This window comes from Prionailurus viverrinus, chromosome B2 (genome assembly GCF_022837055.1).
Source record: "Prionailurus viverrinus isolate Anna chromosome B2, UM_Priviv_1.0, whole genome shotgun sequence".
NCBI classification, from domain to species: Eukaryota; Metazoa; Chordata; class Mammalia; order Carnivora; family Felidae; genus Prionailurus; species Prionailurus viverrinus.
The window spans coordinates 96,411,091-96,432,880 of NC_062565.1; the positions used below are offsets into that span (position 1 = coordinate 96,411,091).

Sequence of the window (21,790 nt, forward strand, 5' to 3'; positions counted from 1 at the left end):
CTCATTTAAAATTATGCCTTTAGCAATGTAAAGGGCAGAAAATACTAGTCTTAGTAGTAAAAGAAATTCATATGTAAGAAATTATGGTTTTTAAATATTTTTTATTTATTTTTTATTTTTACATTTATTTATTTTTGAGAGACAGAGAGAGACAGAGCACAAGCCAGGGAGGGGCAGAGAGAAAGGGAGACACAGAATCCGAAGCAGGCTCCAGGCTCTGAGCTGTCAGCACAGAGCCCAATGGGGGGCTTGAACTCACCAACTGTGAGATCATGACCTAAGCTGAAATTGGACGCTTAACCGACTGAGCCACCCTGGTGCCCCTAAGATATTATAGTTTTTAACCACGTTTCTGATTTATAGAGGTGATGCCTTATTATGTACAGCTTTCTTTTCCCATATATCCTCATTTCACACTGCTGGGACTAATGCACATCAGAGTCCACACTAACACTTCTGGTTTATGAATTTTCAGAGACATTGGTAAGAACTTTAGTAGTCATGTGGGTAGAATATTAAATATCCTATAAGAAAAGACATTTTGGATGACTAACCTAAAATTTATTTTTCAACTTTTCAGCAACAGGTGGTTTTGATTAAAGGAACTGGTAAAAAAATTATTTACCAGCTTGATGGCTTCTAGGAAATACACAGGAAGTTGAATTAAAAAAAGACATTTTTAATAAATCACTTATCTGGCATAAATACTTATCTTTGGTACCTATCTATAAACTTTTTTGAAATGTGGTTGGGCTTTAGACAATTGTGGTCTAAAAAACTAGTTAGGGTTTTTGTTTGTTTTCTCTTTGATTAAATATGCAACATCTTTCCTGTTAGGTTTTAAATATTTTAATATTTTTCTATATATTCAACGCATTCATTACAAAACTACAATTAGCTGTTGTTCTTAAATTTGACGACTAAAAATACGGCTAAAGACAAATTTTCTATCAATTTTATTTTTAATATGCTAGTGCTTTTTTCCCCCCAACTTTTGTTGGCTTCTCTTTTAAAAGTGTAAGCATCTAAGAGCAGCACTGTCCTATATTAAATGAGATTTTCCTTAGTGTTTGGATGTTTGTTGTTTGGAAGGAGAATTTTAAAATGCTTTCCATTAACATATATTACTTTATATCAATATACCCATTGATATGGTTCTAAAATATAAGTAAAAATCCCTCTAAGAGCAATATCTTCTACATGTATAAGGAGAAAAAAGCATTATAAGAAAAGTCCATTTATCTGATGTAGTACCATTTACAACTGTTCACTAACTGACAATTCTGTAGCACATTAGTGGCTCTACAATGTTCGTATCGACAGTCAAAAGTTCTTTTAGATCCTGATATGGTTTTTCGATTATCAGAGGCTTAATTATGCCCAATAAGTTTAGTTTTAGGGAGAGTTTATACATCTTAACTGCCGGAGAATTTCCACAAAATATATATAATAATTGGCTGCGGTGTATATCGTGAGAGAGAGAAGAGAAGGGGAGGAGAGGGAGGGAAGAGCAGGGTGGATAGGGGGAGAGGCTATTAGCTAGAATATTTGAGTTATCAAAACCTCATCAAGTGTAGCTAATAGTTTTGCTGTGTTTTACTCTTAGTTGGATTTTGTATGAGAAACCAAATTTTGAAGGGCACTCCATTCCCTTAGAAGAAGGAGAATTGGAACTCTCTGGTCTCTGGTGTATGGAAGATACTTTGGAAGGAAACGAGGAGGCAGAGTCTGCTAAGCCTGTGGTGATTGGTTCACTCAGACATGTAGTCCAGGTAGGTTATGGGAAAACCAGAATCCACTGATTCAGCCAATATTTATCTATTTATTTATTTATTTTGTAGGTAGGTTATGGGAAAACCAGAATCCACTGATTCAGCCAATATTTATCTATTTATTTATTTATTTTGTTTATTCATTTTTGAGAGATAGACGTGAGTGGGGGAGGAGCAGAGAGAGAGGGAGACACAGAATCCAAAGCAGGCTCCAGGCTCTGAGCTGTCAGGACAGAGACCTACGCGGGGCTCAAACTCACGAACCATGCGGTCATGATCTGAGCTAAACCGACCTGAACCGGTTAACAGATGTTTAACCGACTCAGCAACCCAGGCGCCCCTGATTCAGCAAATATTTATTGAATGCCAAGGATGATACTTACTTTGAAAGAAAAATTCACTTTATGACATAAGTGAATGGGAAAAACAGTTGATTGGTGCTCCATGGATATATTTTCCATACATTTGTACACTTGAAGTGAATTAGAAGAAACATTCTAATTGATTAGTCTTTTTTTTTCATGATGAATTTGGAAGATTGATTTCTTACTCCTGTCCCCCATCCCCATCTCCAAATGTATTTTACTTAATAACCTGATTTTGATGAATTCTATATGAGTAAGTTTTTCTTTTACTTAGTGTTTTGGTTGCTGTGTGAGTTATTTTTTTTATTGTTATTTTTTAATGCTTATTTATTTTTGAGAGAGAGAAAGCGTGAGTGGGGGAGGAGCAGAGAGAGAGGGAGACACAGAATCCGAAGCAGGCTCCAGGCTCTGAGCTGTCAGCACAGAGCCCCACGCAGGGATCGAGCTCACAAACCTTGAGATCATGACCTGAGCCGAAGTCAGATGCTTAATTGAGTGAGCGACCCAGGTGCCCCAGTTGCTGTGTGAGTTCTGATTACCTTGAGTAGCTTACAGGAATTTTATTTTGGAAAAATAAATAATCCCCAAATAATTCAGTTGATAGTTCAACTCTGGGATTTCATGTGGGTGTAAGAACAGTAGGTACTTAAAGTCACTTTAGGGACTGGGTAAAATGTCTTGGTTCCTTATCTGTTGATGAGGAAGTTGTATCTGTCTGTCTTTGTGGCTGTTGGAATTTGATGATTCTTTATCTTTAAAAATGTAGTTAATGGTATCTTCCAAGTGGAAAATTAAAACCCCATTTGTGTAACAGATGGGCATTAGGGTGCAGTAGGGAGATAAGGAATGTTACAAAATGAGAATGAGTAAGAATGACTAACAGCTTTTGGCAGAGGAAAATATCACTTGTTTCTTAAATCAACATTTCTGAGTGACTTCAATGATCATTGGTATTCTAAGTGATTTATCTTTTAATAGTTTTAAGTATGTAATGTGATAAACCTTAAAACATTGAGGAACCCCATTTTAAAATGTGATAGACAGGGGCGCCTGGGTGGCTCAGTCGGTTGAGCCGTCTGACTTCTGCTCAGGTCATGATCGCACAGTTTGTGAGTTCAAGCCCCACTTTGTGCTGATAGCTCAGAGCCTGGAACCTGCTTTGGATTCTGCATCTCCCTTTCTCTCTGCCCCTCCCCCGCTCACATTCTGTCTCTCTCAAAAATAAATATTCTTAAAAATTAAAAATAAAATGTTATAGTCATGGGATAATTAACCTGCCCTTTTTATTTATTGCTCAAATAATACTGGTAATAAAGCAATGTTTAACCTATCACCCCAATCCCACCATCATGAGATATTTTCTCGTAATTCTAAATTCCCTGCTCCATCTTGGCCAATTCCATTTTCTGTAGTTATAATCATGATACAGGTACAGTGCTGTTTTCCTTTTTTCACTTAAAACTGTGGTTGGCAATCCTTTTTCTCTCTATATATAATTTTCCTGAAGATCACACTCCCTTTGGTGACCTCTCTTAGTGAGGTGCAACGGTGTCAGAATCTGGTGGGTGAGGGTTCAGGTGCTCTCCAGAGCCGGAGGGTAAATAAAGGCAGTGAAACATATTGGTAAAGAGGCGCCTCCTATCTTGCCTGGTAAGAGCCAACTTAATGCACTTAATGCTTTTCATGTTACTTATTATATGGTTTGAGGTTTCCATGAAATGATGTACCATCATTTATTTTACCTTCTTTTTGTGGGAATTGGTTGTTTTTAGTTTTTTACTCTTTTAAATTATGCTGTATGAACATTTTTATGCATTTAATCATTTATAAATTTCTGATTTATTTAATTAGGGTGAATTTTTCTGAATGGTGTCATGCTAAAGGGTAGGGACACTTATGACTCCTGATACGTTACGATTTTTTTTTTCCAACGGACTGTGGTTGCTTAAACATGAACATAAGTCACTACATAGTTAAGAGGGTCACCTTTTTAGTGCATTAAATTTGTTCCTTTTGGTTATGTTTAAAATAGCCTCCCCTGAGCCAACCTAAGTGTCATTTCTTCTGTATCTCAGTTCACCTAGCTCAGCAAGATTAGAGTTCAATAAATGTTTGATTAGCACTTAGGCACTCAGCCAGGAGAGGCCTTTTGAAGTATGTTTGCTGGGCAGGACATGGAACAGTGACCACAGTCATAAATGTGTACCTTTGCTTTAACAACTTAGACCAAACCACCATTGTAGAGCTTTGATCATGGTCAAGGAGAGTTACCATAAGGGGTTTGTTCATAGGCACAAAACGGCAGTTGAGGAAGGCTCCAAATGCAGCCCCTCTATGGACTCTAGAGCCTCTGGAGTTGGATGGTCACTTCTGAGGAGAGCAACTAAAATTCCTGTCACCAAGGAAAGCCAAGCAGTGTTTTCAGTGAGGATGAGAGGAATAAATATGTTCCAGAACACTTATGGGGATCTTTGCTGAGGTATATGGCCAAAGCAACATGGCTGCCCCAAAAGACCACATATTATTAAGTCATGGGTGAAAATAGGGAAGGGATAAATGGCAGGTGCTCTGTGAAATGTATGTGTGTGTTTAAAGTTTATTTTAATTATTTAAAAAAAATAACGAGCTTATTGTAGAGTTAAGTACATGCTGTAATAATTATCATATACGTGTACTTCTTTTTCTTCCTTCAGGATTACAGAGTTAGTCAGATTGACTTATTTACTGAACCAGAAGGGTTAGGACTCCTAAATTCCTACTTTGACGACACTGAAGAGATGCAGGGGTTCGGTATCATGCAGAAGACTTGTTCCATTAAAGTACACTGGGGCACGTGAGTATTTTATTTCAGATGCAATTTTAATGAAGCTTTTTTGTGAGTGTACTACTGGAAGGACTTAAGTTACTCTCTGATTTGTTGTCCTGTGAAGTAATGATCGACTAAAAGGGTTTTTTTTTTTCCAGATGGCACATAAAATTCTGCTGCTTTTGTACCTATGTCACTATGGTTCAGCTCTCTTCTAAACAATAACAATTTCTTGGAGGAAGTGCAGGGGAGGGAAAAACTGCGTTTTTAATGTTGGGATTTCCTTATCACAGAGGAACCTGATTCATTCCGAGCTGTGTAACAGATTTTGCCTTCATGGTAATTCAAAGGAGGTAATTCAAAGCATGTGTTCCTGATACTTCAGGAGGCCCTCCAAGGCCAACACACATGGTACTTGACTTCCTTGAACATTTTCACACAATGCTGTCCAGAGCCCTTACGAGGTTGGTTTCACAAATTGCAGGAAACTGCAAGAGTGTTTTGAAGGAAGTGGGGAATATCTCAGATGGGGGGAATTAGGACAGAAAGTGCAGGCGGCAGTCCCGAGTATCGAGTGTCGTGGTCTCTGAAGTGGAACAAACAGCCCAGGGCATGGGAAAGACATCCACTGAGATGCAAGAAAACAAGCTGAAGCTTCTCTATATTTCTTTCATGCATTCATTTTTTGATGTTACTTTATTTTTGAGAGAGAGAAAGCAAGCAGGGGAGGGGCAGAGAGAGAAGGAGAGAGAGAATCCCAAGCAGGCTCTGCACTATTAGTGGACACGGGGCTCAAACCCACGATCTGTGAGCTCATGACCTGAGCCGAAATCAAGAGTCAGATGGTCAACCAGCCAAGCCACCCAGGTGCCCTGCATTTCATTTAAAATCTCTTCCTTTTAAGATTTTATTGTTATGTATGTTTTTTATTCATAATATATTCAGTGATGACATATATAATTTATAAATATTCGTATATTCGGAGAAGGCTCAAAAGTTTTCGTCAATGGCATATGCAAAAAACAATACCTGTGTAACGGGTCAGATAGGAAATACTACAAGAAACACGAAGCCGAGGAACAGCAGTAATGCTGTTTTAGAAGGATGGTGGGTCGGGAAAGGTCTCTGGTGACATTTTAAGGAAGGGATGGAGTCAGCCCTTGGGATGTCTGAGAGGGGAGGCTCTGGGGGCGTGTCCCAGGCAGGAAGCCATTGCGAAGCCCTGCTGGGTGTGTTTGGGGAACTACTTAGGGGGTCAAGGTGGCTGGAGACGAGTGAGCTAGGAGGACTGGGATGGGAGAGAGGCCTCATGTCCTGTCTGGTTTGGGGAGGGATTTTAGATTACTCCAAGTGACATGGTGATCATTTTGATCTAACTTGTTCTTTAGAAAGCTCACTCTAGCCACTATGTAGAAAATAAACTGTAAAGAGGCAAGAGTGGAGGGCACCTGGGTGGCTCAGTCAGTTAAGCATCCCAACTCTTGATTTCAGCTCAGGTCACGATCTCAGGATCATGAGATCGAGTTCTGTCAGCCTTTGTGCTCAGTGCAGAGACTGCTTAAAATTCTTTCTTTCTCTCCCTCTGTCTCTGCCCCTACCCCTCTCATGCATGCACGCTAGTGCTCTTTCTTCCTCTCTCTCTCTCTCTCTCTCTCTCCCAAATGAAAAAAAGAAATAGAGACGAGTGGAAACAAAGAAACCAATTAGGAGGCAGTTGCAATTATATAGGCAAGAGGTTTTGGTGGCTTAGTGCTGGTGAGAAGTGGTCAGGTTCTGGATACATTTTCATGGTAGAACTGTCAGCATTTACAGACAGATTGTATGTGGGGTGTGAGGGGCTGAGAAATATCTAGGCTTTGGGACGCCAGCATTTGTTGGGATGGAGAAAACAGGAGTTCGGTTGTAAAGAGGTGAAGCTGGTCGTGCCAACTGTACATCCAAGTAAGAGGACAGGAAGGTGACTGGATACAGGGGACTGGGGTTCCAGAGGGAGGCTGGAGATAGAAAATCAAGAGTCCTCAGCACAGAGAAGGTACTTCAGTCGTGCACTGGATAGATCTCAAAGGGAGTAGAGAAGCCATCTGAGCCTTGGGCTTGTTTATATTTAGTGGTTGGGAAGAAAAGGAGGAAGCTAAACAAAAGAAAAGGTCTTCATCTGCGCTGCCTTTAATTTTTTTCCTACATCAAAGAGATCTGTAGATCTTTTTTTCTCAAAGTATTAATGTGAAATTGAGAGCAACCACTTTCCTTAGAAAAGAATGAAATAGGCGTCTGCCATAATATTTTAATCTCTGTGTCTGGACGGTTTCATGACTCAGGCTTGGGCTCTGTTGAAGCATAATGAGCTACATCTAAGTAATGTCTCTTACTTCACAGTAAGTTTAACTTGTCTCACAGAGGGGGAGTCCCAAACCTGCCGTAGCGTCCAGTTTATGATGGCTTGTGTGGGGACAGACCTCTTTTTTCTGGCTGTTCATTTCTATTGCCGTTAGGATAATAGGATAATAGAAAGCTACTTTGGATGTCAGTTCAGAGTTGGGGTCGTTGAACTTGGTTGGCTGGCTTTGGGAACAGGTCATTAGTACTTTTATAGATCTCCAAGGGAGTCTTGATGGGTTGGGAGAATTCAACTGATAATAAGTACCTGAGCTCATTTTGCTTCTGTTGGTGCACTGGTCCCCTGAACTGACGTAAGAGACGTGTTTCCTTAGATTCCGTTAGGAGATTTATCCCAGAACCTATTTACTGTGGGTTAAACTCTTCTACGCCTACACAAAATAAGGGTTTTGCTTGCCAGATTCTTACCTGGAAAATTGAATAATTTCTAAAATCTTCTTTCAGATTCTGTTGAGTAGAATTTGTTTTTAAACCTTTGTTTTAATACCTGGCTGATGCTAGTACCCATCCTCCCAGAGGTGAGGGTATATCTTCTTGGCAGGGGGTACATTTCTTTTGAGGGGGTATTTTTCTAATAAAGAATTTTGGAACTTTATCAGGAGCATAAAGAGCATGTATTCCACAATGCTCTTTGTTCCCTTGTTTAACTAAGGAAGACTGGCTTTAGTCATTTCCTCAAATTTAGGATTAATTTTTAGCATAACTGGCACTGAAATGCTGCTGTTCTGAACTCAAGAGACAGTTTTTAACGGCCAGATATTCTTTGATGAATTTTATTATGAAATATTTGCTATATACAGAAGAAGATATATATATGTGTGAATTATGAAGCCTGGTAATAAGACCGATTCCTGTGTGCCTACCACCGACCTAGCATGGCGTCCACTCACCGTCCCCAGCCCTGGTCCCATCCGCCTGACTCCTCCATACACGTAACCTCGCTCTGGAATTTTGCGTTTTTCTCATACCCTCTTTTTACAGTTTTACCCTATAGTATCAGTCCCTGCAGTATTTAGGTCTGCTGTCATAGAGAATATGCCACAATCTGGTTTCGTCTCTGAGCGTTTCCTCGAATCATTTGACTTGTTGCTGTATTGCCTGAGTTTTCTGCATAGTAGGGGTTGGGTCTAGAGGTATGGTCACATGCGGATTTGGAAAGGGTCCTTCAGAAAGGTGGTGCCACATCTGCCTGTTACCTCACAAAAGGAGGCAGTGCTACCCAGCTTCCCATTAACGATGCTGAGTTTGTTTGGTTAGGTTGGTGCCTCCTACAACTCTCGACTGTGAAGGGACCTTTTTCCCTTTGAGAGCCATAGCTCACCCTCTTTAGAAAAATCTCAAATTCAGCACATTCATATTTAATCTTTTGAGTTTCCAGTTGGTTTCTGTAACTAGCCAACGTTCATGTGTAGCCATGTCTGGAGATAAGACTTAGGATCTGGATGGAAATACTGTTTTTTGGCTTAAGGATAAGTGAACAAGCCAGTGCCTGGGTGGCTCAGTCGATTAAGCATCCAATTCTTGATTTCCGGTCAGGTCATGACCTCACAGTTCAGGGGATCAAGCCCTGTGTTGGGCTCCATGCTGAGCATGGAGCCTGCTTAAGATTTTCTCTCTCTCTCTCTCTCTCTCTCTCTCTCAAAATAAATAAACTTTAAAAAAAAAAAGGTGAGCAAGAGAAGACCAATTTTTTTAATTGTTAAAATTTTCTAATGTTTATTTATTTTTGAGAGAGACAGAGAGTGTGAGCAGAGAAAGAGAGGGGGACACAGACTCTGAAGCAGGCTCCAGGCTCTGAGCTGTCAGCACAGAGCCCAACACAGAACTCAAACCCATGAACTGGGAGATCATGACCTGAGCCAAAGTTGGATGTTCAACCAGCTGAGCCACCCAGGTGCCCTGAGAAGACCTATTTTTCTTGTGTGGCTAAAGGGTATTTTTTTAAAGGGTATTTATAAAAGAATAATTACATGTTTTTAATCAATATATACATAGTCATTGTAAACATACAAATGGATATTGTTGACATAATAACATTTATGGTTTTTTAAAAAGCTCCTACTTTAGAGTTATACTGCTTGTTCATAATGTAGGTAAAAGCTCATTACCTAAGTACATGGGAAAACAAGAGTGCCTTTAGAAACTGAAATAACACTGACACTGCCTGAAGATAGTTTCCCCCTCTCCCGATGGCCTCATGAATAACGTATCTTGTTGGAATAGAATTTAGGAAAAATGAATCATGCTCTGTGTATGAGTTTTCAGATTTCAGAGTCTGCCCAACATTCATAAGTGTGGGTTTAAGTTTCTTAACAGGCCCTTCGTGCTCACTGAGGAAGTCTTTTCAAGTGTATCAGTTTGTGTTCAGTTTTTTTTTTCTTACAAATTCCCCTTTACCCAAAATTACCTTCCTTCTATACATATTATGTAACTAAATCACATGCTTCAAGAAAAGTGAAATGTTTAGTATCAGATGAATAAAACCCCTCACTCCAACTACAGAAGGAAAGGCTTCGTGAAAGGGTACTGTGGTCAGCAGTATTTCAGGATCTCACCATCACTTGTTTGTGAGCCATCCATGGAGTTTACAGAAAATTCCACCATTCAGTCGGGAGGAGTCATTAGCCTAATAGCAACATTTCTGATGAACCACCATTATTTAGTTAGGGCGTGAAATCAGTGTGTGGTGTGCATGTGTGAGGTTTGAGCTCTAAAAAATATGTAATGCATCCTTACCTGTCATGCTTCAAATGTAGGGAGCTGTAAAGGACCCCAGTCTTAGCCTCTGCTTTCTTATGGGTTAGGGTCCTTGCAGTGCTAATTTTTTAAAAGATAAGCCTTTTTTCCTCTTAATTTTTTATTGATGTATATGTAACAAGATTTGTACCAAAAAATGCACAATAAATCATAAGTGTATAACCTGAGTGAATTTTCAAAGTATAAACATCATGTAGGTCAAGAAATAGAACCAGTATTTGTGGATTTCTAGAACATACCCCCAGTATAACTACCATCCTGACTTCTAACAATGTGGATTAGTTTTCATCCCCACACATACACCACTCAGTCTGTCAACATATGTGTGTGTGTGTGTGTGTGTGTGTGTGTGTGTGTGTATTGACAGGTCTTCAGTAGGATTTTGATTGTAAATCCCTGTATGATCAGTGAGTCTAGAGAAGTTACTGATTTATCCAAGGGAATCTTTAACAAAACCTGTCATCTAAAATGTGCCTTGGGCCAGAAGAAAGCAAAGAGGGTGAATGAGGCCCATTTTGCTGGTAAAAGATTTTATTTGCAGCCATTCTCTCCTTGGTATGGTGTTCTGGGGTACCTGGAATACCCCAGCTAGGACTCTTTTAGTGAGACTAACAAAGATTAAGAGAGGATACATGGTCACCAAGAGTTCTGTATTTGTGTATAAAGGGGGTGTATTAATAACTCTCTTAGGTAAAAGTCACTTCTCTACTATGTCATCTTCCCAGAACCCTCCCAGGGACTAGGAAAGTGTTAAGACTGCACAGCCTTTAGGGGCAGTGCTAACAGGCATGGTTTTCTGGTTTCCTGGTTTCCTGGTTTCTAGCACATTAGGGGAGGGTGGGGCTGCTTCTTCCCTGACCGCAGCAGAAGTGACAGCTGACAAGCCTGATAAGAGGGTGTGGTATTGACAAGCCATAAAAATCAGATTCAAGAACTCAAAAAGTTGTTGGGCCTGGGAACAAGCAGGCTTACAGACCTTCAAAGCCCCCAGGGTACCACCGTGCACCGTCCTGCTCACAGTGATGATCCTGAGTCCTTGTAAAACGCATGAATTATGTGCACTTTCTGGAATGAGAAAAACTGCTACCAAAAAATGACTAGGAGCCTGGCCTGGATCAGCCCTGCATCTGATACTTGCAGCTGTGTGGCCCTGGACAGTTTACTTCACCTCTTCTGTAAAACGGGGACAGGAGTGTTCCTTCGTCACGGCATTGTTGTACGGATTGGATGATATTCCAGGTGGCATTTCTTGCAAGCTCTAGGTAGATGTTACCTGTTGTTAGTTTTGGGCACTGTGACAAATGAGTAGGTGGGACATCCGATTCTTTGGTTACAAATGAGACGTTGCCTTTTATTTTATATTTTTTATTTTAGATGTTTTATTTATTTTTTTAGACAGAGAGACAGAACGAGTGGGAGAGGGGCAGAGAGAGAGAGAGAGGGAGACAGAATCCGAAGTAGGCTCCAGGCTCTGAGCTGTCAGCACACAGCCCGATGCGGGGCTCGAACCCACAAACCCTGAGATCATGCCCTGAGCCGAAGCCGGACACTCACCCGACTGAGCCACCCAGGCGCCCTGAGATGTTGCCTTTTAAAACAAAGCTTGGGATTCCTATGTTGGGCCCCTCTAAATACATACAGTGTTACAAAATCACTACTTTTATTACTTGAAGTGATACAGATCTGCACTGAAGCAATTCATAATATAAATTAAAATAAGTGGACAAAACCACCAGGAGACCAGTAAAAGATCAAGGACAGGCGCATGTAACGGCATACTCCTCCTTGAATCTAACGTTGCTCTCGTATCTGAGTGGAACTGTACATCGTCCGGATATATACATCGTCCTGTTCTTTTCCCTTCTTCTCGGTGGGGTCCTGTGTGCCACTGAAACAAATGACAAGTCCTCTCTTTTCCTCCTTGATACTTGCTTAGGTGGCTGATTTATGAAGACCCTGGATTTCAGGGTGTGCCTTTTATCCTGGAACCTGGCGAGTACCCCGACTTATCCTTCTGGGATACAGAAGAAGCGTACATTGGATCCATGCGGCCTCTGAAAATGGTAAAAATCTAACAAAAGGTTCTTGGAGTCCGTGATTTTTTTGTCAGCCTGACATTGATGGTTCACAGGCTGTGACTTTGAAGCAATAAACAGACTTTTAAAAACACAAATCTGTAGTAGAGGGAACCTATTGCTCGATAGAAATAATAGAAAGGATAACCTGCTGGTCGCTGTAGATGAAAAAAAATGTGGCTAAGCCCATGTTCTTTGCCTTCAAGGCATTCTCAGCCGTGCAGAGCCGCGGGCGTGTGTACAAGGCTTCAGCCCAGGGTAGGTTTCAGAAGTGAAGAAAATGTAGGATCAAACGTTTGTGGAAAAACAGGAAGGACAGATGAAGTCCAACTTGTGGGTGATGTGACAGAGAAGGGGGATAATTAGGAGAGCTTTGTGCTAAATCAAGTTGGCTCTTAACAACCAAGCAGGAAGGTGTCCAGTGGAGATGTCAGGATGCTCTGCGTGAGCCAGGGCAGAACTGGGGGAGGGCAGGGCATGTTGGGGACCACCCCCATTGTAGCCACCAGAGGCTAGGCTGGGTGGCAGCTTTGGGGGCCCTGGGGCTGGATGTCTGAACATTGTCCTCCCAAGCATCTGCCTTAGAAAGGAGCCTGTGCTTCCTCCGGCCTCCCCCTGTATTTGTCTTGTTCTTTTGGTCTCTTCGGCTAGACTCTAAGCCTTGGGAGGATCCAGGCTGCACCTGTCCTGTCCCCATGTCAAGCACGGTGTGTGCTCATCGGCAGTAGGCACTCCCCAACTACCCACAGGAGTGAGGCTCTCCTTATGAACAAGGTTTTGCAGCTGCAATTTGCAGCTGTCTTGAGTCAGTTTGAAACAAATTAGGAAGCCAATGAAGATCATTTTTATGTTAATTTTACCCCTCCTGCCAAAACCTGTGGTTTAATTACCTCATGTTTGTTGGTCTCCGTGCAAAACTCATTTGAATTATAGATGCTTTTACATTATAAATGATTTGTTTGTAAAATTCACTTTCAAAGAACAAAGTTTAGTTTCGTGAAGATATGAAAGAATTGTCCCAGGCTTTGAAGCCTGTTTTAAATAATTTACAAAACTGTGAAGTTTATGGCATTAGAAAGAGATACTTTTGCAGAGGGTGCTTAGGGTATTTCCCCCTCCCCCCTTATCCACAGGGGATACTTTCCAAGACCCCTGGTGGATGCCTGAAACCTTGGATAGTACCAGACCCTATATAAACTATGTCTTTTTCCTATGTGTATATGATAAAGTTTAACTTGTAAATTATAATTTATATAATTTATACATATAATTTATGACAGAAATATAAATTATAATTTATAAATTAGGCACGGTAACTAATTTAACTAATATTATTAACAGTAACTAATAATAAAGTAGAACAAGTATAATAATATACTGCAACAAAGGTTATGTGAGTGTGGTCTCTCTCTCAAAATATCTTATTGTACTATGACCGCCCTTCTGGTGACAAGGCACAATGAGGCAATGCCTGTGTGATGGATGAGATGAAGTGAGATGAGTGACATAGGTGGCATTGTGACACAGTATGTCAGGAGGAGGATCATGGCCGTAGATTCTGGGTCTGGAGTTCTTTCTTGTACAGCAAGGAAGCAGAACGCAGGATTAAAAATGCAAGAGAGGCTAATGTCTGGGAGAAGACAAGAGCCCTGAGTATGGGTCCTTACTCCGTTTTTATTAGGATCAGAAGGCTTACAAACATGGTGATGGACGTGCACAAAGAAACAATGAAATCGTGAACATTAACTCGTGGGCAGGAGGGAAAGGGGGTTTGAAGATATGCCCTGTTGGGGGTTTGGGTCAATACCAAACAAAATCCTGGCCGTGGTTGGGCAGAAGGTTGTTGACAGCACAAGTGAGGCCCCACCTCTGTTTACCTAAACTGGCCTAAGGGGCCAGAAAGACAGAATCTGCTACCTCAGGGTCAACAAGGTGCCTTTCTTTTGCTAATTAGTTCCTCTCTGGGCAACTTCACCCCACAGCAGTCTATAGCCCTATTTACCTGTTTACCTAATTTGGTCCTGCCTTCCTGTAAAGCAGCTTTCTGCTATTGTACTAAGTTAGGGGGCATTTCCACCCTGAATACCTAATCTTGTTTACTTCATCTTGGATGTTTTCATCCTGAGATTTCCTATTCCTATACCTTTGTCCTATACTGGGGGCTTTTGCCCCGTTTACTTAATCTTGTGTACTCAAACTTGGGTGTGTTCATCCTATGGCTTTCTAATTCTTTATGCCTTGTTAACCCATCAGTGCACGCTCCGGGAATTCCTAAACTTATTCCCCACAGATCATCTGCTTCTAAAACCTCGATTGACAGCGGGTAACTGTGCAAAGTGAAAATGCAGATAACGGGGGACTACTTACTGCACTAGGTTGTTTAAACTCTGGTTTGGTGATAAAATCAGCAACATTCCTTCAAAATTACAGTTCGTTTGGTGCATTTGAGCATCTTTCGCTGCACTTTCAAAAAAGCTGTCCTAGGGGCGCCTGGGTGGCTCAGTCGATTAAGTGTCTGACTTGGACTCAGGTCATGATCTCATGGTTTGTGAGTTCAAGCCATGCATTGGGCTCTGTACTGACAGTGCAGGATCCCTGCTTGGGATTCATTCATTCATATTCTGTCTCTCTGTCTCTCTTGCATTCTGTGCCCCTCCACCACTCTCTTTCAAAATAAATAAAAACTTAAAAAATAAATACAAAAAAAGCTGTTCTATATTCATGGAAAATATTCTCCTGACTTTCCCGCTGCTGATTTTAATCCCTACCCTGTTTGTTATTTCTGTGTAATACCTTTTCCTGTGGCTTATTTTTAGTGAGTTTTTGGTTACTTACAACAACTGTTTATTATAAAAGTATAACAACTCCCCTCAGACCCGTCCTTTGGGCTATTTTAAATTCTATCTGCAGTTCACCTAATTATTTCAGGAGTCCTGCAGAGCCTGTTGTGAACTTGTGTGAACTCAACAGTTTTGTAAGCCATGGGTTGCAAAATCAAACGCCTCCAGGGGCCAGGCAGCAACTAGACATGAGTGAGGGTGGCTGGGAGTTGAGCTGAGTTGAGTGGTAGAGACAGACAAACCAGGCTCAAGTCCTGGCTAGAGGAAAAGCCCAGTGGAGAATTAGTAAGTGCACAAGGTGAGGGTTTCTGCCTATGAGAATTTGCGTCCAGACATGTCAGGTCTTAGGACTGCTTTTTTTTTTTTTTCATTTTCCAAGATTCTTGATCTTTATTTTATTTATTTTTTTAACTTTTTAAAAATGTTTTATTTATTTTCGAGAGAGAGAGACAGAGTGTAAGTGGGGGACGGGCAGAGAGCGAGGGAGACACAGAATCCAAAGCAGGCTCCAGGCTCTGAACTGTTAGCACAGAGCCCAATGTAGGGATTGAACCCACAAACTGAGATCATGACCTGAGCCGAAGTCAGATGCTCAACTGACTGAGCCACCCAGGTGCCCCGATCTTTTTTGTTTGTTTGTTTGTTTGTTTGTTTGTTTGTTTGTTTGTTTGAGAAAAGGGAGAGAATCCCAAGCTGGGGCCCAATCTCACAAACTGTGAGACCTTGACCTGAGCTGAAATCAGGAGTCAGATGCTTTAGCCAACCAAACCACCCAGGCGCCCCAGGACTGCTTAAGAGAAATGAGAAATATCTATTTTTATGAGACATTTTCTGAATTACAAACAAACAAACACAGCTTATTGGTACAACAAAAACATAACCTAACTCACAGATTCAGCTTATAGGCCACCTCTGCTCTACACTGTCTTCCTCATTCTTCATCTGCATGGTTGGTGACATCAGAACTGTCGCAACATAAATTAAACCAGATGCACTCACACTGGGAGGTTCCATGGCTTACCATAAACTACCATGGGTAATATATGGTAATCTATCAATGAAAAACCGGTTTTCTTACTGTATTATTTTTCTTTTCAGGGTGGACGTAAAGTCGAATTCCCTACAGATCCAAAGGTAAAAATATATGTGTTTTACATTTTATTCCCATTCCATCTCTAGGAAGGTGATGCTTGTGTAGTTTTACACATCCGCCTCCATAAACATAACCACAGCTAAAGGAAGTTGTCCCAGCTTACATGCCGTCCCTCAGACTAGAGCCCTTACACTGGCTAATAGTACGTGTAGTCATGGCTTAAAAGGTTGATTGTTGTGTTAAGTTTATAATTTGTGTTTGTGTTTACTAGTTGTGGGGCCTGCTGCCGCTTGCCAGTTACTCAGGAAAAAACTTTGTTTTCAAGACAAGTTCTCCCCTTCTGCTACTCTAACATGCTCTTTCTGCTATTTCTACTTTGCACATTTATGACACATTTACATTTCTTGTTTTTTTTTCTAAGTAGCCTCCATGCCCACTGTGGGGCTTGAACTCATGATCTTGAGATCAGATGTCGCATGCTCTACAGACTGAGTCAGCCAGGCACCTCTGTTTCATTTTTAAAGCAACGTGGGATCCTTGGTTCCTTAGTTTGGCCTAAGCGAAGTTCTAAATATCAGTTCTAGACATTGAACAAAAGCAATTTTTTAAGCCAATTATTTATTAACTGTCTTTTGAACCTTGTCTTTGGGCTGCACCACATCAGGATAAAAATTTAGGGCTGTCTGGGTGGCTCAGTCAGTTAAATGTTCGACTTCAGCTCAGATCATGATCTCCTCGTTCATGAGTTCAAGTTCCATGTCCGGCTCTGTGCTGACAGCTCAGAGACTGGAGCCTGCTTTGGATGCTATGTCTCCCTCTCTCTGCCAGTCCCCTGCTCATGCTCTGTCTCTCTCTCTCAAAAATAAATAAACATTAAAAACATAGTTTTAAAATTACAAGATACTGTTATTTAGTTTAAAAAATATGATCAGAACATTTTGTGTTCTAGGGCTTAGTGATATTAAATGACTAAACGTTCAGTTTAGCTGTTGAAACCTTTAACCTCTTTCACTTACCGGTATATCTTCTATTATAGGTAGTAATTTATGAAAAGCCTTTCTTTGAAGGAAAATGTATGGAACTAGAAACAGAGATGTGCAGGTTTATGGCGGAAGCAGGTGAAACAGAAGGAACAACCGATGACAGTTTGCCATTTACGTCAGTGGGGTCGATGAAAGTTCTGAGAGGAATGTAAGTAGATGGGAGTAACCTGAGGAGTTTCTTTTTTATCATTTTAGTGAGTAATATACATGCCCCACCCCCAACCATTACAGATAGTGTGGTAGAGTGAACTTCAGACATGTTCTTCTCAGTCCACTCTGACCTGGAGTTGACACAGCAGATCGAGGTGGTGGTTTGGGGTCAGTCAGCTGAACGAGGCTGATAAATTGTCCCAGATTGATCAAATCTACATCTTATTAATATTATTCTCCAAACTGTTGAACTGTTAGTTTGCTATTTTTTATGATATTTTGCACTTTATGTATCTTACATATTTCCTTTAGAAGTATATACTTCAAAGTCTTGTACATAGCCAAAAATATATAATATTTTAATTATGCTTTGATGAAAGTTTAGCCAGTTTTTTTGCTGAAGTTCTTTGGAGTCTTCTTATTAAACACACACACACACTACCTACACTCCTTTACAGAACATTGATGTATGTTTCTTAGGTTATTCTTTAGGAGGCCATTCTATTAGTCTCTTAAATTTTAGAGGAGAATTCCAATTGTCATAATGCATGAGTCTATGTCTAGCTTCATAACTGTTAGTATTTGTGAATGAAACTTATACATGGGAAAAATTTCAACACTGACGAAGATTACCGCTCCTTCATGTTTTTTCTCTTGCAGTTGGGTTGCTTATGAGAAGCCTGGATTTACAGGTCATCAGTATTTGCTCGAAGAAGGGGAGTACAAGGACTGGAAAGATTGGGGAGGTTACAATGGAGAACTTCAGTCATTACGACCTATATTAGGTGTAAGTTAAAGAAAAGCTAATGGCTAATACTTGATCTTTTTTGAATATGAATGGCTAACCTTTGAATTTTGATTTTTTTTTTCTTAATAGGATTTTTCAAATGCTCACATGATCATGTACAGTGAAAAAAACTTTGGATCCAAAGGTTCCAGTATTGACGTATTAGGAATTGTTGCTAACTTAAAGGAGACCGGATATGGATTGAAGACCCAGTCTATTAATGTACTGAGTGGAGTGTAAGTGAAATAACCCAACCGGGGTTTTAACCATTTTTACTTTGTGTTGTATTAAACTAATAGTGTCTCTGACAGAGACAGAGCGTCTCTGACAGAGTAGGCACTCAGGAAATAAACATATCAACGACTGAACATTAAGTCAGTCATTTAATGTGTACTGCCACAATACTTTCATAACTGCTTTTTAACATCTTTCTCATATAATCTTTTTTTCATGTGTCATGTAACATTGCAGTAGACTTTTGGGTTTCAGGATAGAAATTCACTGGTCCACTTCTCTTACCATTCTGCGTGGAAAGATTCCCTGGATTTCTTATGATGGGAATCAAATAAAAAATAATCTTAACACCAGAAACCTGAGGTTGGGGTAAAGTCCCATTCGATTTTCCTACAGTCCTTGTAGGGGAGGAAAAATTTTATTCTACCCATCGAGATTCTTCCTGTTAATTAAACTGACACAAGACAGATTAACAGGAGAAAAAAATCACCAAAGTTTAATTACATGTTCAGGGAGGCCCAATAATGAAACTGAGACCCAAAGAAATGACCGAGGCAGGTGAGTTTTATATATTTTAGACAGAAAGACAATACATTTGTGAGGAATTGGCAGGATAAAACTTGTTTGGGAGCTTTAATTAGTATGGAATTGTAAACAGAATTTGTCTCTTGTAGTAAATTGATAAAAAGTAACAAGGTTTGTTTATACAGTCTTCTCAGCTCTAAAGTCCCTATCTCTGGTGATGAAGGCGTGTCTCTACCTCCTGGTACAGGGAGGACACCTTTCACATGGGAGATTTATTTATTATTATTATTTATTATTTATTATCTCTGCTTTCAGGGAGACAGAGGAGGGTATGAGTGTCTTTATTGCACAGGCTTTACTTTGAAATAACACTGATTATGCCATTGTGGCAGCACCTATATCTACACCTGCACCGTTTTGTTTCTTCACTATTATTTTGACCTAAAAATAATTGTTTCAGCATACCTGGAGTTAGCAATTGAATGCTTTATTAACGTAAGCTTTTATTGAAAGATGGTCAGAAAAGACTCTTGGGGATGCATATGACTGCAAGCCAAACTATATCGGTATAAGTGATAAAAATGGAATTTATTGGACTACATAACTTAAAAGTCCTGGAAAGGGGGTACCTGGGTGGCTTAGTCAGTTAAGCATCTGACTCTTGATCTCGGCTTTTGTCATGGTCTCAGGATTGTGCGATGGAGCCCTGCATTGGGCTCAGAGTGGAGCATGGAGCCTGCTTGGGATTCTCTCTCAATTTTTCTCTCTCTCTGCCCCTTCCCCACTTGTGTTTTTCCTCCTGCCCTGCTCCCCTTAAAATAAATAAACTTTAAAAAAAAAAAAAGTCCTGGACAAGATTTTGCTTCATTCATGGCTGGATATAGGGTTTAGACACTGGCATTAGAACTTGCTCTCTGTCTCTTGACTAGGCTTTTTTTCTGTGCTGGCTTCATTTTAAGCAGACCACTTCCATCTGGTACATTAGCTACTTATTGTTCTTCCATCTCACTGTATCCAGTGGAAAGGACTTCTCTTTCCTACAAAAGCTCCAGGTTTCGGTTTGATTCTGTAGGCTTGGGACATGTGTACGTGCCTGAGCCAATCACTGTAGTCAAGGAGATGATCGTGCCTATGTTATGTGCCCAACTCTGGAGTAGTGTAGGGTCAGTCCCCTAGAAGCCACTTTTATATGATCGGGGTGAGTTGTTCCCCAGGAACATCAGAAATAATGAGGACAGATACTGGATGGGCAAAACAGGTGTCTATTAAAATAAGTTATACAATTATTCTTATAATCCAGGTTGATGTCAGTTATAGTTGGGTATAAGTGAGAGTATTCTTAAATAATCATATGAATTTATTTGACGTTGGTTCTGTTGAAAATGTTTGTTAGGTTTTTTGTTTTTAAATTTTATTTTAGAGCATATGCAAGCAGGTGTGAGGGGCAGAGAGAGAGAGAATCTTAAGCAGGCTCCACACACAGCATGGAGCCCGATGCGAGGCTCAATCTCATGACCCTGAGATCATGACCTGAGCCCAAACCAAGAGTTGGACACTTGACCAACTGAGCCACCCAGGCACCCTGATGTTAGGTTTTTTATGTCATGAGTAACCTAGGCTATTTGGATCATTCTAACCTCAACCCATTTGTATTTCATGGAGCCCTCCTGTAGTGTCCCTGGATATCTGAGATGTGTGTACAATGTAATATGCTTTACTGTTAGTCATGTTCACCAAATCCTTGTGTTGGTTGCTGCTTGTGGTGCCCTCTTGATAGAGTGACATCTGGGATTTCTGGGTCTTCCTTCTTAGCAGGAAGTGCCTTCTGTGTCCTGCTCTGGAACCCTAACATCTTACCATCTGCCATAGACCAAAGGTATTAGTACGGCAGTTCTCTGAGATAATGCTGTGGTTCTACAGTATTTTAGACTGCCTTTATTTAAAGCTAATTATTTAGAAGGAAAACAGTGACCAATTCAGTCTGGACAAATAGTTGTACATTTTGGTACTCACCAGGTGTGTTGGTCCCCTTAGTCAGAGTCCAGTCATGCTTCCCAGCAGAGGAAGCAACAGGAAGCTGGCTAGAATTCTCTTAGGGCATTTATGTGCCCGGTTCTGTTAGCACAGGTAGAATTGTACCCAGAGCCAATCTTTTTTTTTTTTTTTCTTTTTTTAGCCCAGTCTTTGTTTGCTTGAAATTAGATTCCTTTATAAAATGTTGCTTTTATAGGTTTCTATTTTTAGTCATTTCTAGTTGTATTTCCTGGTTTAGTGTTGTTGTTTTTTTTTTTTTTTTTTTTTTTTTTTTTTTTTTTTTTAATAGCAGTTGAGTTGTGGTCTTGGGGGAAGTTGAAGGGAGGTGTGTACACATCACCACTTCCTTTCAAATTCTGTGGCTGTGGAAGGGCTGTGTGTACCAGGGCCAGCTGCTTCCTCACAGGTCATTTAGTTGGTTATCTGACAAATATTTATTGAGGTCTGTTATGTGCAAAGCATTATATTATGTCCTCACAGAAGTCGCAGCATTTGTATAAAACATAATCATTGCTATGAAAGACCTAGAGATTAGGGAATCTTGGTTCTTGATTTCTCAGTATGGAACTCAAAAGCTTTTCAGAAAAACTTTTTTGAGATTCTTGTTCTGGAAGTGTCTTGCAGGAGGTTCACTCTCACATGGGTGATAAAGTCCCTGGGAGGTAAATTCATTTTTAGCTCAGAAACAGAGACCAGCCTTCAGGAAGGATGCTTATGAATCCGACCGTTGAGGTTTTGAGAATGCATTCCGTTTCTTACTGAAACAGAAGAAACTCCCTTTCACCGCCCTGCTGATCAACGTCAGGTTCTGCACTGTGCTCTTGTTCACATGGGGGCAACTGGGCTCATTGTTTTGAAACTGAGAACAAAATGAAATATTTCTAGAGTCCACCTGAAAAAATTAAAACTGCT

The 21,790-nt window shown here is 40.4% G+C and overlaps 1 protein-coding gene across 1 annotated transcript in view; it reads left to right on the forward strand.

Moving 5' to 3' along the window:
* CRYBG1 (crystallin beta-gamma domain containing 1) overlaps positions 1-21,790 on the forward strand; it is a 186,230-nt gene that overhangs the window by 146,650 nt on the left and 17,790 nt on the right. The window contains exons 7-13 of the mRNA XM_047857833.1: positions 1,607-1,772; positions 4,831-4,970; positions 12,034-12,160; positions 16,111-16,146; positions 17,142-17,296; positions 17,959-18,085; positions 18,176-18,321. Coding sequence (XP_047713789.1) covers positions 1,607-1,772; positions 4,831-4,970; positions 12,034-12,160; positions 16,111-16,146; positions 17,142-17,296; positions 17,959-18,085; positions 18,176-18,321 — 897 coding nt within the window. The remainder of the gene's footprint in view (positions 1-1,606; positions 1,773-4,830; positions 4,971-12,033; positions 12,161-16,110; positions 16,147-17,141; positions 17,297-17,958; positions 18,086-18,175; positions 18,322-21,790) is intronic.